This window comes from Pseudophryne corroboree, chromosome 1 (genome assembly GCF_028390025.1).
Source record: "Pseudophryne corroboree isolate aPseCor3 chromosome 1, aPseCor3.hap2, whole genome shotgun sequence".
Lineage (NCBI taxonomy): Eukaryota > Metazoa > Chordata > Amphibia > Anura > Myobatrachidae > Pseudophryne > Pseudophryne corroboree.
The window spans coordinates 1160804011-1160820686 of record NC_086444.1 but is presented as its reverse complement, the minus strand read 5'-3'; the positions used below and the strand labels follow the sequence as shown (position 1 = coordinate 1160820686).

The following is a 16676-nucleotide window of genomic DNA, read 5'->3' as shown; positions in this document are numbered from 1 at the left end:
TACTGAAGGATACGAATCCCAATTATCACACGTGTTCAATCATTTTCAAGTATAGCTTATTACTGCTAATTAGTGAGATAGTTAGTTACAACGGGCCTTCACTGATTGGTTTTCTCCCTTTTCAGCAAATTGAACGTCTTTGCTGTGGAACTGTTGTTGATCAGCTGTTAAATCAATAGAGGTATACAGAGTAGAAGACGCAAAACAACGTGAATAAGCAGATAAAATTGTGCTGAACACAGGGGTGTTGTGAGGGGTGTAGTATGGCTGACCGCCGGTCTCCTGACCGCCGGTCAGCTTACCGACGCTGGGATCCCGGCAGCATACCGACGCCGGGATCCCGGCGGGGAGGGGCGGGTGTAGCAAGCCCCTTGCGGGCTCGTTGGCGACCTGCGGTCGCCACGGGTTCTATTCCCACTCTATGGGTGTCGTGGACACCCACGAGTGGAAATAGTCCCTGTTGGTCGGCATGCCGACCATCGGGATAGTGAGCCTGCGGGATGGTGGAGGAGGTCATGTGACTGTCGGTCAGCAGACCGCCGGTCACATGAATACCACCCGTTGTGAGGGTGGCTCCGGTGGAGCTCGAGTTCCGAGCACCGGAAAAGCTAGAGGGCACGCTGCTGCCTAATCACCCCCTTCCTTCGCCCGCTGTACAGGTAGCTGCAGAACAGGAGGAGAAGCAGAGGGTTGCACACTGATTTGGACTCAGAGACTAGATAGTGTATAGGGCAGGCCAGAGGTGGTAGTAGGAGACAATGACAGCCGGCACATGCCAGAGCTCTTCCGCCCTTCTATAAGTCTCACTGTCTTCTTGTAGCTGTGCAGCAGAGTTACGTCTGTCCTGCTACATAATTCTTTGCCCCGGCTGCTGCAGCACCTCTTTCTGCCCCGGCTACTGCAGCATCTATTTCTGTCCCAGCTACTGCAGCACCTCTTTCTGCCCAAGCTGCTGCAGCATCTCTTTCTGCCTTGGCTGCTGCAGCACCTATCTCTGCCACGGCTGCTACAGCACCTCTCTCTACATTGATACTGCAGCACCTCGGCTCCAGCTGCTGCTGCAGCACCTCTCACTGCATAAGAAGCTGCAGAGTGACATTATATAAGCGGCTTTACTGTGGCATAACCTGTATAGTATAAGTGGCACTACTGTGGTGTAACGTGTATAAGTGGATCTACTGTGGTGTAATGTGTATAAGCGGCTCTACTGTGGTGTAACATGTATAAGTGGCTCTACTGTGGTGTAACATGTATAAGCAGCTCTACTGTGGTGTAACGTGTATAAGTGGCTCTACTGTGGTGTAACATGTATAAGCAGCTCTACTGTGGTGTAACGTGTATAAGTGGCTCTACTGTGGTGTAACATGTATAAGCAGCTCTACTGTAGTGTAATGTGTATAAGCGGCTCTACTGTGGTGTAACATGTATAAGTGGCTCTACTGTGGTGTAACATGTATAAGCAGCTCTACTGTGGTGTAACGTGTATAAGTGGCTCTACTGTGGTGTAACATGTATAAGCAGCTCTACTGTGGTGTAACATGTATAAGTGGCTCTACTGTGGTGTAACATGTATAAGCAGCTCTACTGTAGTGTAACGTGTATAAGCGGCTCTACTGTGGTGTAACATGTATAAGTGGCTCTACTGTGGTGTAACATTTATAAGCAGCTCTACTGTGGTGTAACATGTATAAGCAGCTCTACTGTGGTGTAACGTGTATAAGTGGCTCTACTGTGGTGTAATGTGTATAAGCAGCTCTACTGTGGTGTAACATGTATAAGTGGCTCTACTGTGGTATAACATGTATAAGCAGCTCTACTGTGGTGTAACGTGTATAAGTGGCTCTACTGTGGTGTAATGTGTATAAGCAGCTCTACTATGTAGTGTAGCATGTACAAGCGGCTCTACTGTGTTGTCTAACATGTATCTACTGTGGTGTACTGTGAATAACGGATACTACTATGCAGTGTAATCTGAATTGGTACTGTTCTGCGGCCGTGCTCTTTCCCCATGAAGCCACGCCACTATATTTTTGATGCGCGCCTTTGGCTCGCACTGTCCCTATTTTATGCTTGGGGGGGGGGGGCGTCCGAAGGAAACTGAGCTCCACAAGATCTAGAACCGGCCCTGTCACCAATTTATTTTTTTATATTTTTTCTTTTCAAATTTAACATGCACCCCATTCAGTACAGGGGAGGGGGCGCCAAAACATACCCTTGCTCCCGGCACTATAGCAACTAACTACACCTCTGGCTGAACACATACGTAGCCTCAAGCCAATGACATTATGCAAAATCCTGAAGGTTCAGCTGGCATGGGATTCAGAGGCAGAGAGGAAACTTTTCTCCATCCTCGACACCACCACCAACATTTGACGGCTCCAATACAGTAAGTATCTTTTATGCCTGTAATTTTATGCCAATACAATATCATTAGCAAATTGTGTTTTATGACATACTATATGTCCCTGAAAATCCTCTGAAACGCGTAAGTCTATTGTAGTTGGTTCCAATGTTCTTTCTCTGACATGAGAGAGACGTATTGGAATACCAGCTGTAAGTAAGCAAATCCAGCAATTAATTTGACAAGAATATGATGTTATTTCAAAGGACGCTTCTTTCTAGCACCATTGTGATGAGCTCCGTCTGAAATTATTATTTCCCTAGCTTTTCATTGTTTACTCTAGAAAATGTATGCCTATTAAATTAGATTTTCACCTTCTACTTGATATTCATTTTGTTGAGAATTCAGCCAATTCAATTACAGTACGGTGATGGATATTAAAGACGAAACGTGCAATAAATCTTACATTTCTACAGCTCGGTTACACATGAGGATAAACTCAGAAATGGCAGGTATATTTTATTACATAAGATGTTAATGGCAATAACTACATTGTTTAAAGGGAAACGCATCCAAGAACTAAATAATAAACAGGGAAATGCACCCTTGTAACATACAGATACGGTGGTGGCTGCACAGCAGAGGAGCTCTGTGTCCCACATTATCATCTTCTCTCCAAGATAAAACATATAAGAAGTTTTAAAGGCAGTGGGTAATTATTGCAGCAGTGCCAAAGAGTCTCCACGCCACTGGTGGCCAAAGTGTTGACACAATCTACCGGTTGATCTGTCATTTGACCGGTAGGTCATGGTCAAATGCCCGCTTCTGTTTGGGGCAGAGGGATGCAGGTGACATTGGTGAGTCCTTCTGCCCGGCTAGGACTCAGAAAGGGGGACGCAGAGTTTAAATCTGCCTGCTGCATGGGAAGAAGCAGCTGCAGTGTAGTGAGGAGTCAGGCCCTCTCTGCTTAATAAGCTGTGTGCAGGAAATATATAGAGTGTGGATGCTGCCACTGGCTGGAGATTCCAGGCTATATTGGATAGTGATGAGTCAATGGCAGGATCAGGGAGGTCAAAACACAGAATTCATCCAATCGGGTTTAAAGGACACTGCACAACATTGTTATAAAGTAATATAAGCGAATAGCAGTTTATTGATAAACAATAGGTATTGAACAATGTGTATACATATATATATTTCAATCCTCCTGATGAAGTCCTACTGAATTGTTGAAGGATGAAACGCGTTGAGGCACTGTTACTCCTGCTTGGGGATTTGTAAGCTGTTTATCTTTGATCAGATAAGCTTGTTATGCACTGACTAAAAATCTGTGCACACTTCTTATGTACATACAATTGAGACCTAATTCTGCGCTATAGGTAAGCTACACCCTGGGAGGTACCCTCTGTTAGATGGAGTACAAATAGATGTGCACACAAAAATGGATTACCAAGGGAGCTGGATGAACTGAGTGGGTTAACTATTTCCTATCTCCAAATTGTAACCCACAATTTATATAAAATCGTTTATTCATATATTTGTCAATAAATCACAATGTGTACAATTCTTATAAAATATTACATCAATATTAAAAGCATAATACTTTAAAACATGAATGATGTGTTATATGTGGTATTTCTTAATCCAATGACCACTCAAATTTTTTTTGATGATCTCACAACCGTTGGTCATTGGATTAAGAATTGTACACATTGTGGTTTATTGGCAAATATATGAATAAACGATTTTATATAAATTGTGGGTTACAATTTGGAGATAGGAAATAGTTAACAGACTCAGTTCATCCAGCTCCCTTGGGAATCCATTTTTTGTGTGCCCTTCTTATGTACGCTTAACTATTTTTTCTGTGTGTATAATAAATGTTCCCTTTTTTTTAAACGTATTACACTATATATTTTATTATTTATTATTGGGTCACTGATGTGCATTTGGAGTCCTGTGGACCATATGAGCGGTGGACGGTTCCAGTATCTACAATCATAATGCGTTGTTAGCCCATATAGGTTTATCCTAGGGCTTCCTATCTGGTACGTGTGGTAATACACACTATCGCTGAAACTAAATTGTTTGGATTGATGCACTATTAGGCGCCTTTGCCTTACTTTTTGTCTTATATATATATATATATATATATATATACTGGTTGAGTATCCCTTATCCAAAATTAAAATTCCCACAATTTTGGGTTACCTACTGAGATAATAACTTATATATTATATATTATGTGTATATACAGATATATTATATAGATATATAATATAATATCTATATATAAGTGTCGTTATCTCAGTAGGGGACCCAAAAATGTGTGATTTTGAATTTTGGATAGGGGATACTCAACCTGTATATATATATTATAAAGCAGCTAAAGACTATAAGGGTACACTTAACTAATGTTCAGACTTCAAAAATTCGGGGGGGGGGGGGGGAGTGTACTTTCTATCCACATCAGACACCCAGATTGAAGTACATGTACAGTAAACATCTCCATCCATATCAGCTCCAGGCTCGGCTACAGGAGGGTGCATCTAAATGTGATTGTCTTTCCAGCGCCGCAAAACTAGTGAAAAGATAGACTCAAGCCGGCAAGTGCCCCCCCTCCGGTTACCCCTGTCACTTTGCCAGTGATGTGCATACTAATGTATCACGCTGCAGCACTGCAACACTGCCGCCTCTTCTGTCCCTGCCTCCCTGCAGCCACAGGCACCTAGGACCCTTCAGCTGAATTTGTTCCTAACTGTAAATGAGGTTTACAGAATTATTATAAAGATGTATTTGATCCTTTTAATTATTCATACATATTGTTTACAGAGAACCAAAATATCCAGCAACATAGTAGAATAGGGTCAGTTATTGGCAAAGTGGCGCAAGTTTCAGCAGCAAGATCTGATTTAGTGGCAGAAGAAGACAAGAGCCGCTCACCTTCAAATATCCGATCTAATCTCTGCCGCTTCACTTTGTGTTTTTCCATCAGAGATATGAGATCCGGGCGCCAGCAGTTGTCACCACGCAATTTCTACCAGTGATGCAAGAATAGCCAAGCAGGAAAAAACTTACTTACAAATAGAGTATCACCTGGAAAACAGAAAACATAAAATACAATAACAAGATATTAATGATGTGACAGCAAATTAATACAAAAAAAAACCTCATACAATTTCTGCAAGGAACTGGTCTTAACTACTCTTTATTGCATAAATTATGTAACGTTATAATCTCCTTTATTTACACTTTTACATTACATTTAGCAGAGCTGGAGAGAAAATGGGTGAACAATCGCCAGCAGTTTTCAGTGATCACTATACTTTCCAATATCTTGATGGAACAAACAGTTGAGTCTACAAATTTTGGCATGCTCCAAATCCATCCAGGACGTGCCCCCGTCCAGTCTGCTATACCCCACATTGATTTTTTTATGGAAATCAAAAATACACAGTACAGGTACCTTATTCTCATATAACTAATTCTGGGCTTCACTGCACAGGGGCACGTTAGTCCTCCTCAGCAGTGCTGCAAAAGGGGACAATTGTGGCAAATGTATTAAGCCTGGAGAAGTGATAAACAAGTGAAAAGTGGAAGGTGATAACACACCAGCCAATCAGCTCCTAACTGTCAAGTTACCGTCTGGGTGTGAAAAATGTCAGTTAGGAGCTGATTGGCTGGTGTGTTATCACTAGAGATGAGCGCCTGAAATTTTTCGGGTTTTGTGTTTTGGTTTTGGGTTCGGTTCCGCGGCCGTGTTTTGGGTTCGACCGCGTTTTGGCAAAACCTCACCGAATTTTTTTTGTCGGATTCGGGTGTGTTTTGGATTCGGGTGTTTTTTTCAAAAAACCCTAAAAAACAGCTTAAATCATAGAATTTGGGGGTAATTTTGATCCCAAAGTATTATTAACCTCAAAAAACATAATTTACACTCATTTTCAGCCTATTCTGAACACATCACACCTCACAATATTATTTTTAGTCCTAAAATTTGCACCGAGGTCGCTGTGTGAGTAAGATAAGCGACCCTAGTGGCCGACACAAACACCGGGCCCATCTAGGAGTGGCACTGCAGTGTCACGCAGGATGTCCCTTCCAAAAAACCCTCCCCAAACAGCACATGACGCAAAGAAAAAAAGAGGCGCAATGAGGTAGCTGACTGTGTGAGAAAGATAAGCGACCCTAGTGGCCGACACAAACACCGGGCCCATCTAGGAGTGGCACTGCAGTGTCACGCAGGATGTCCCTTCCAAAAAACCCTCCCCAATCAGCACATGATGCAAAGAAAAAGAAAAGAAAAAAGAGGTGCAAGATGGAATTATCCTTGGGCCCTCCCACCCACCCTTATGTTGTATAAACAAAACAGGACATGCACACTTTAACCAACCCATCATTTCAGTGACAGGGTCTGCCACACGACTGTGACTGATATGACGGGTTGGTTTGGACCCCCCCCAAAAAAGAAGCAATTAATCTCTCCTTGCACAAACTGGCTCTACAGAGGCAAGATGTCCACCTCATCTTCACCCTCCGATATATCACCGTGTACATCCCCCTCCTCACAGATTATCAATTCGTCCCCACTGGAATCCACCATCTCAGCTCCCTGTGTACTTTGTGGAGGCAATTGCTGCTGGTCAATGTCTCCGCGGAGGAATTGATTATAATTCATTTTAATGAACATCATCTTCTCCACATTTTCTGGATGTAACCTCGTACGCCGATTGCTGACAAGGTGAGCGGCGGCACTAAACACTCTTTCGGAGTACACACTTGTGGGAGGGCAACTTAGGTAGAATAAAGCCAGTTTGTGCAAGGGCCTCCAAATTGCCTCTTTTTCCTGCCAGTATAAGTACGGACTGTGTGACGTGCCTACTTGGATGCGGTCACTCATATAATCCTCCACCATTCTATCAATGTTGAGAGAATCATATGCAGTGACAGTAGACGACATGTCCGTAATCGTTGTCAGGTCCTTCAGTCCGGACCAGATGTCAGCATCAGCAGTCGCTCCAGACTGCCCTGCATCACCGCCAGCGGGTGGGCTCGGAATTCTGAGCCTTTTCCTCGCACCCCCAGTTGCGGGAGAATGTGAAGGAGGAGATGTTGACAGGTCGCGTTCCGCTTGACTTGACAATTTTGTCACCAGCAGGTCTTTCAACCCCAGCAGACCTGTGTCTGCCGGAAAGAGAGATCCAAGGTAGGCTTTAAATCTAGGATCGAGCACGGTGGCCAAAATGTAGTGCTCTGATTTCAACAGATTGACCACCCGTGAATCCTTGTTAAGCGAATTAAGGGCTGCATCCACAAGTCCCACATGCCTAGCGGAATCGCTCCGTGTTAGCTCCTTCTTCAATGCCTCCAGCTTCTTCTGCAAAAGCCTGATGAGGGGAATGACCTGACTCAGGCTGGCAGTGTCTGAACTGACTTCACGTGTGGCAAGTTCAAAGGGCATCAGAACCTTGCACAACGTTGAAATCATTCTCCACTGCACTTGAGACAGGTGCATTCCATCTCCTATATCGTGCTCAATTGTATAGGCTTGAATGGCCTTTTGCTGCTCCTCCAACCTCTGAAGCATATAGAGGGTTGAATTCCACCTCGTTACCACTTCTTGCTTCAGATGATGGCAGGGCAGGTTCAGTAGTTTTTGGTGGTGCTCCAGTCTTCTGTACGTGGTGCCTGTACGCCGAAAGTGTCCCGCAATTTTTCTGGCCACCGACAGCATCTCTTGCACGCCCCTGTCGTTTTTTAAAAAATTCTGCACCACCAAATTCAAGGTATGTGCAAAACATGGGACGTGCTGGAATTTGCCCATATTTAATGCACACACAATATTGCTGGCGTTGTCCGATGCCACAAATCCACAGGAGAGTCCAATTGGGGTAAGCCATTCCGCGATGATCTTCCTCAGTTGCCGTAAGAGGTTTTCAGCTGTGTGCGTATTCTGGAAAGCGGTGATACAAAGCGTAGCCTGCCTAGGAAAGAGTTGGCGTTTGCGAGATGCTGCTACTGGTGCCGCCGCTGCTGTTCTTGCGGCGGGAGTCCATACATCTACCCAGTGGGCTGTCACAGTCATATAGTCCTGACCCTGCCCTGCTCCACTTGTCCACATGTCCGTGGTTAAGTGGACATTGGGTACAACTGCATTTTTTAGGACACTGGTGAGTCTTTTTCTGACGTCCGTGTACATTCTCGGTATCGCCTGCCTAGAGAAGTGGAACCTAGATGGTATTTGGTAACGGGGGCACACTGCCTCAATAAATTGTCTAGTTCCCTGTGAACTAACGGCGGATACCGGACGCACGTCTAACACCAACATAGTTGTCAAGGACTCAGTTATCCGCTTTGCAGTAGGATGACTGCTGTGATATTTCATCTTCCTCGCAAAGGACTGTTGAACAGTCAATTGCTTACTGGAAGTAGTACAAGTGGGCTTACGACTTCCCCTCTGGGATGACCATCGACTCCCAGCGGCAACAACAGCAGCGCCAGCAGCAGTAGGCGTTACACGCAAGGATGCATCGGAGGAATCACAGGCAGGAGAGGACTCGTCAGACTTGCCAGTGACATGGCCTGCAGGACTATTGGCATTCCTGGGGAAGGAGGAAATTGACACTGAGGGAGTTGGTGGGGTGGTTTGCGTGAGCTTGGTTACAAGAGGAAGGGATTTACTGGTCAGTGGACTGCTTCCGCTGTCACCCAAAGTTTTTGAACTTGTCACTGACTTATTATGAATGCGCTGCAGGTGACGTATAAGGGAGGATGTTCCGAGGTGGTTAACGTCCTTACCCCTACTTATTACAGCTTGACAAAGGGAACACACGGCTTGACACCTGTTGTCCGCATTTCTGGTGAAATACCTCCACACCGAAGAGCTGATTTTTTTGGTATTTTCACCTGGCATGTCAACGGCCATATTCCTCCCACGGACAACAGGTGTCTCCCCGGGTGCCTGACTTAAACAAACCACCTCACCATCAGAATCCTCCTGGTCAATTTCCTCCCCAGCGCCAGCAACACCCATATCCTCCTCATCCTGGTGTACTTCAACACTGACATCTTCAATCTGACTATCAGGAACTGGACTGCGGGTGCTCCTTCCAGCACTTGCAGGGGGCATGCAAATAGTGGAAGGCGCATGCTCTTCACGTCCAGTGTTGGGAAGGTCAGGCATCGCAAACGACACAATTGGACTCTCCTTGTGGATTTGGGATTTCAAAGAACGCACAGTTCTTTGCGGTGCTTTTGCCAGCTTGAGTCTTTTCAGTTTTCTAGCGAGAGGCTGAGTGCTTCCATCCTCATGTGAAGCTGAACCACTAGCCATGAACATAGGCCAGGGCCTCAGCCGTTCCTTGCCACTCCGTGTGGTAAATGGCATATTGGCAAGTTTACGCTTCTCCTCCGACAATTTTATTTTAGGTTTTGGAGTCCTTTTTTTTCTGATATTTGGTGTTTTGGATTTGACATGCTCTGTACTATGACATTGGGCATCGGCCTTGGCAGACGACGTTGCTGGCATTTCATCGTCTCGGCCATGACTAGTGGCAGCAGCTTCAGCACGAGGTGGAAGTGGATCTTGATCTTTCCCTAATTTTGGAACCTCAACTTTTTTGTTCTCCATATTTTATAGGCAGAACTAAAAGGCACCTCAGGTAAACAATGGAGATGGATGGATTGGATACTAGTATACAATTATGGACGGACTGCCACGGTTAGGTGGTATAAAAAAACCACGGTTAGGTGGTATATATTATAATAATAATACAATTATGGATGGACGGACTGCCTGCCGACTGCCGACACAGAGGTAGCCACAGCCGTGAACTACCGCACTGTACACTGGTTGATAAAGAGATAGTAGTATACTCGTAACAACTAGTATGACACTATGACGACGGTATAAAGAATGAAAAAAAAACCACGGTTAGGTGGTATATATTATAATAATAATACAATTATGGATGGACGGACTGCCTGCCGACTGCCGACACAGAGGTAGCCACAGCCGTGAACTACCGCACTGTACACTGGTTGATAAAGAGATAGTAGTATACTCGTAACAACTAGTATGACACTATGACGACGGTATAAAGAAAGAAAAAAAAATACCACAGTTAGGTGGTATATATTATAATAATAATACAATTATGGATGGACGGACTGCCTGCCGACTGCCGACACAGAGGTAGCCACAGCCGTGAACTACCGCACTGTACACTGGTTGATAAAGAGATAGTAGTATACTCGTAACAACTAGTATGACACTATGACGACGGTATAAAGAATGAAAAAAAAACCACGGTTAGGTGGTATATATTATAATAATAATACAATTATGGATGGACGGACTGCCTGCCGACTGCCGACACAGAGGTAGCCACAGCCGTGAACTACCGCACTGTACACTGGTTGATAAAGAGATAGTAGTATACTCGTAACAACTAGTATGACACTATGACGACGGTATAAAGAAAGAAAAAAAAATACCACAGTTAGGTGGTATATATTATAATAATAATACAATTATGGATGGACGGACTGCCTGCCGACTGCCGACACAGAGGTAGCCACAGCCGTGAACTACCGCACTGTACACTGGTTGATAAAGAGATAGTAGTATACTCGTAACAACTAGTATGACACTATGACGGTATAAAGAATGAAAAAAAAACCACGGTTAGGTGGTATATATTATAATAATAATACAATTATGGATGGACGGACTGCCTGCCGACTGCCGACACAGAGGTAGCCACAGCCGTGAACTACCGCACTGTACACTGGTTGATAAAGAGATAGTAGTATACTCGTAACAACTAGTATGACACTATGACGACGGTATAAAGAAAGAAAAAAAAATACCACGGTTAGGTGGTATATATTGTAATACAATTATGGATGGACGGACTGCCTGCCGAGTTCCGACTGCCGACACAGAGGTAGCCACAGCCGTGAACTACCGCACTGTACTGTGTCTGCTGCTAATATAGACTGGTTGATAAAGAGATAGTATACAATACATACAACAATATACTACTATACTGGTGGTCAGGCACTGGTCACCACTAGTCACACTGGCAGTGGCACTCCTGCAGCAAAAGTGTGCACTGTTTAATTTTAAATTAATATAATATTATGTACTCCTGGGGGCTCCTGCTATAACAACCTGCAGTGCTCCCCAGTCTCCCCCACAATTATTATAAGCTTTGCCTTTTATACATTGATGTGCAGCACACTGGGCTGAGCTGAGTGCACACAGACTGAGTCACACTGTGTGACTGGCTGCTGCTGTGTATCGTTTTTTTTCAGGCAGAGAACGGATATAGCAGAGAACGGATATATTATATTAAAATAAATAAAAGTTAACTAACAACAACTGCACTGGTCACTGTGGTAAACTCTGTCTGACTCTGCACAATCTCTCTCTCTCTTCTAATCTAATTTCTAATGGAGAGGACGCCAGCCACGTCCTCTCCCTATCAATCTCAATGCACGTGTGAAAATGGCGGCGACGCGCGGCTCCTTATATAGAATCCGAGTCTCGCGAGAATCCGACAGCGTCATGATGACGTTCGGGCGCGCTCGGTTTAACCGAGCAAGGCGGGAGGATCCGAGTCTGCTCGGACCCGTAAAAAAAACATGAAGTTCGTGCGGGTTCGGTTTCAGAGAAACCGAACCCGCTCATCTCTAGTTATCACCTTCCACTTATCACTTCTTTATCACTTCTCCAGGCTTAATACATCTGTCCCAATATCCTCCTTAGCAGCTGACCTGAGCCCCTCTAACAAGCTCTACAAGCTGAATAAAATTAGTCTTTATATAGATAGACAGTGTCTAGTTAGACAGTCAATAGATAGACACCATATGTTAGACAGACATTAGGTCGACATGGTCAAAAGGTCAACATGAAAAAAGGTAGACAGTACAAAAGGTCGACAGGGTCAAAAGATTGACATGAAAATGGTCGACACAAAAAAGGCAGACACCATGTTTTTTGCATTTTTGGGGTTTGTGTGGATAGTTTTGTCGTGTGGGACCCTCAATTGTAGAAAGGCATCCCCTCGCGGGGCTCGCTCGCCACGCTTCAGGCTCGGTGGCTCACTGCACTCGCCACAAGGTTTATAACTCTGTGCCGACATGGATAGAGAAGGTATGAAATAGTCCAAAAACATGTTAAATTTAAAAAAAACACATTTGTCTATCTTTTTTTATGTCGACTATTTTCATGTCGACCTTTTAACCCTGTCAACCTAATGTCTGTCTAACATATGTCTATCTATTGACTGTCTAGACACTGTCTATCTATCATCCGGATACCATGTGTATGAGGTGCATTTTACTCCTGTGTATTATATATGTGATATACGTCCGATTCTACATCAGCCTCATCCAGGGGCGGCTTAAGAGATGGCCCACACCATTTTCCCGGTGCTTTCTCTACAGCACATGTGTGGATCTTCGAGAAATGGTGACCAGATGTGCGGTGTATGCCCCCCTGGACCCAGAGACCTGTCTGCACTGCATACCCTGCCCCCAGTATGCATATGGTCACTCAACCAATGCCACAAACATTTTAGAATTAGACAGCCACACCACTTTTCCTATCAGAGCACATTCCTCTTGCACGAGACCATGCCATTTTCAATGAAGGCAAACCACATTGTGTTGCTAAGAATTGTGATTGTGGAAAACTGGAACTGTGTGTATTAAGTACGCGGTGAGACAAGACAAAACAAACATGATATGAAAATCATAAAACAGTGCTGGATTAACAACATGGCGGCATGCAGCCCACAGTGTGTTTAACAAATGTGTGTGTGTGTGTTGCTAGTATTTACACATTACACTTTTTAAATCACATCGCCAGCATATTTCACAATTTTATTGATAAGGGTCCCCACCAGTAACTTGCCCTTGGGCCCCCACAAACCTTAATCGGCCCTGTAAAAAAACATAATTTATTCCAAACTGAAACTTGCTTATAAGCATATATGACAACCATTATGCATTTTTAAAACAAGTCCCTTTTTATGAGAACTGCCCTGCGATAAAGATATTTGACCCAATTCACGGAGGGACGGGAAGTCTTGCAGCACTGCACACTGAGGAGGCAGGTGTCTATAACGTGCGACATCACAAAATAGGATTTTCAAAAACAAATAACAATTCCCACAAGGATATGGCCACACCCACCAGAGGCCTGGCCACACAAATCAGTATGCTGCAGCCACGCCCCCCATCCCACCCCCGAGGAATCGGAGGTTGGGAATTGTGTATAAAGAATCGTATAAAATTTAAATGATATTAGAAAACACGTAAGAGTTCTTTGAGCTGGAGAAAGACTTGTGCGAATTTATATTATCAGGGAACTCATCCCTGACGTCTAAGATGATTATAATTTACAGTCCGGAATACATGATATTATATTTAGTGATTGTGCACTTTTACTGTCGGCATACCATAGTAAGTTACAGCTTTGCTCACTTTGCTAAAAACCCATAGCATTCAAGGGCTGCATTTCAGCTGTCTTTTATATTTTGTGTTTCTGCCCAACCTATTCTCTATAGTGACATCCTGACAAATTGCCAACACAATGCATTGTAATTGGCCGCACGATTCAATCACTGCCTGGCAGCCGAGTGGACTAAACATGCTTATTTTTATCTGCTTGAACTTCATACTGTCACTAAAATCAATCAACGTCCCGGAGATTTGTAGCTTCGCCCTCCCAGAAGCCTCGCTGCACCAGACTAACCTGTGCTGAGTGAACGGAATATTTGTTTTATTCTGAATACCTCCAGCATGGGATCCAGATCTTATTGTACAGTTTTCTATACAGGGCATCGCTGGCAAATGCTTCCTCCTTCATTGTTCGCGTGTTTTCTAGGCCGCGCACGTGTCAGACAGAATGTTATGAATTACAATGAAACAAGAACAAGATAGGAGATGCATTCACTGACAAAACAAAGAGACCTATAATTAAACCAACACTAGTTATTGCAATTAGGAGACCACAACCTGGGCGATTATGCAAAAGCGCTGACATATCAGGAAAGTGATAAAGCATCAGCGCGGCTTAAACATAACACAACACCGCGTAAATGGCTGAGCATGCTGATAAAAATACAGTGCTACAGAATAGTACATCTCTAGGCCAAAGTCAAATACACTTTTCTTAAAATAAGGCACGCTTCGTGTTTTATTACATCATACAAACAATTAATAGGCCTATTAAACTCTATCGGCTGATGTCAGCCCACACTTATACAAACAATAGAACTTATCTCAAATAAGGACATAATGGGGAAAAAGGTTACCTTTACCTATACAATAATTCTGTAAGATCCGGTCTCAAACATCTGCTAATGAGACGGGACACAACTAGCTTGGGAGGAGGAACCGGCCTGCTGACGGGACCAGGTAAATATGGGAGCTGGGAGAAGGGGATGGCAAATAGAGATGGGCAGGGACGGGCAGGGGGCAGACTCAGGTGACCAGGCATAATCAGGGTCAATTTACTAGTTTATAATAAAAGGGAAAGATATGGTGACATAGAAAAAAATGTCCCTACTTACAGTCACTGTATTCATCCAGCCTTGGGTGGAGATAAAGTACCAACCAATCAGCTCCTAACTGCCATGACACAGGCTGGGTTTGAAAAAATGACAGGAGCTGGTTGGTTGGGAGTTTATCTCCGTCCACTTTATCTCCATCCTACCATCCTAGGCTTAGTAAATAGACCCCAAAATGGCCCATCATCATCAACTTAAGGTTTCAAAACTACTCTCCCAATGACACACAAGATTCCCACCTGGAACAGTGGTGCCACTGACCGTACTAGGGTACAATCAGCCTAACCTGTGTATTGGGGAGAGAGCACCTCAAGACTTGCTGTAGAGTAATGCAGCTAATTGTTACCATTCTTTCCCGCAAAGAAAGTCAACAACGAAACCAAAAGATACAGAAGGGAGCCAACTCAGCATTGAGACCTCCCAGCACAGAGAATGATAATATGGAACAGAAAAACACGCCCACAACATGCCGCTTAAACTCTCATAGGCCAACACTGAGCACACCATTCTGAAAACTAACCAGCTAAGGGGGCAGCGTGGTACTGTGGACCTTCTACAGCGGCTGACCACGCAAAGAGGACTGTCCCCAGTGCCTGCCAGCAGCATGGAAGGGGGTACGGCTTTTATCAGTCTCCATGCAGTACCACAGTCTGCGGGCAGGATGCTATCAGGAGGAAGCAGTAATATGGAGACCTCAGTCACTCACTGACCAGGTCTGAGGTGCCGGGGACTGCTAGCTGCTGCTTGGTTATTGTGTTGCTGCTGTGTGTGTGCATTCCTGTCTGGGAGAGGAGGAGGGTGGCGGGCAGGCAGGCACACATTACCTACCCATACCCCCAAAGCATTGGCGTTTCTATCATGGGCGCAATGAGTGCGGTACACATGGGCAATGGGCCACATCGCACACGTTATACTTACCTCTCCGGTCCAGCATCAGGCGCTGCAGCCACGGCAAAAACCACAGCCAAAATGGCCGCTGCGCATGTGCAGTAGTCAAATTAGTCTCCGGAACATGGCGGGTGCCATGTTTACAGTGACCTACGCAAGTGCAGTAGACTTCGGCACAATGCAAGAGCCTATTGCGCCATGGAGAGGAGGTTGCCCACTCGGAGTCTGCACATGGGCCTCCTCTGTTAAAAATGCCCCTGCCCCACAGCACACACAGAGATGATCTGGGGAGATAACATATCTGTCCCCAGCTTCGAGTCTGCGGACAGGCTCCCCTGACTGACCTCATACAGTGACAGGGGCAGAGGGGACGGGAAAGAGGCTGTAACTCCTGTGATGAAACGTGGCTGTGTTAGTGGTGGGAAGGGGGGTTATAATTGTTTTTACAATTATCTTTTCCAGTAATCTTTTAGTTTTTGGTTTGATGTACCTGTGGCGCTAAAGCCGTGTACACACCTTATAACTATGGGGACAATCAGCTGACATTTGGGGCCGATAATTGGGTAATGTGAATTCAGGAGCGTTACTGATAAATGGCTTTATGCACTCCTGCAACGGGATCTGATGTGCTGCACAAGCTGTCTCATTCCCAACCTCCTGATCCCGTTAAAGAGATCTAAAGACAGCACGGGTGGCATTCAGTATGCCGCCTGTTGGGATCCCGGCGCTCAGTATACCGTCGTGAGAATCCCGACATCCGACATACCGACAACTATTCTCCCTCTTGGGGGTCCACGACCCCCCTGGAGGGAGAATAAATACACCGTGCCCGCAGTGTGGGGAGCGCAACTAGCCTGCAAGGGGCTCAT

The 16676-nt window shown here is 44.8% G+C and overlaps 1 protein-coding gene across 2 annotated transcripts in view; it reads right to left on the bottom strand.

Annotated features, from left to right (window-relative positions):
- The window catches only part of CTBP1 (C-terminal binding protein 1), a 957378-nt gene that overhangs the window by 618907 nt on the left and 321795 nt on the right, over positions 1-16676 (bottom strand). For both annotated transcript variants that reach the window (XM_063924924.1, XM_063924926.1), the window contains exon 2: positions 5285-5437. In XM_063924924.1, the coding sequence (XP_063780994.1) occupies positions 5285-5333 (49 nt within the window). In that variant the 5' untranslated portion in view covers positions 5334-5437. The remainder of the gene's footprint in view (positions 1-5284; positions 5438-16676) is intronic.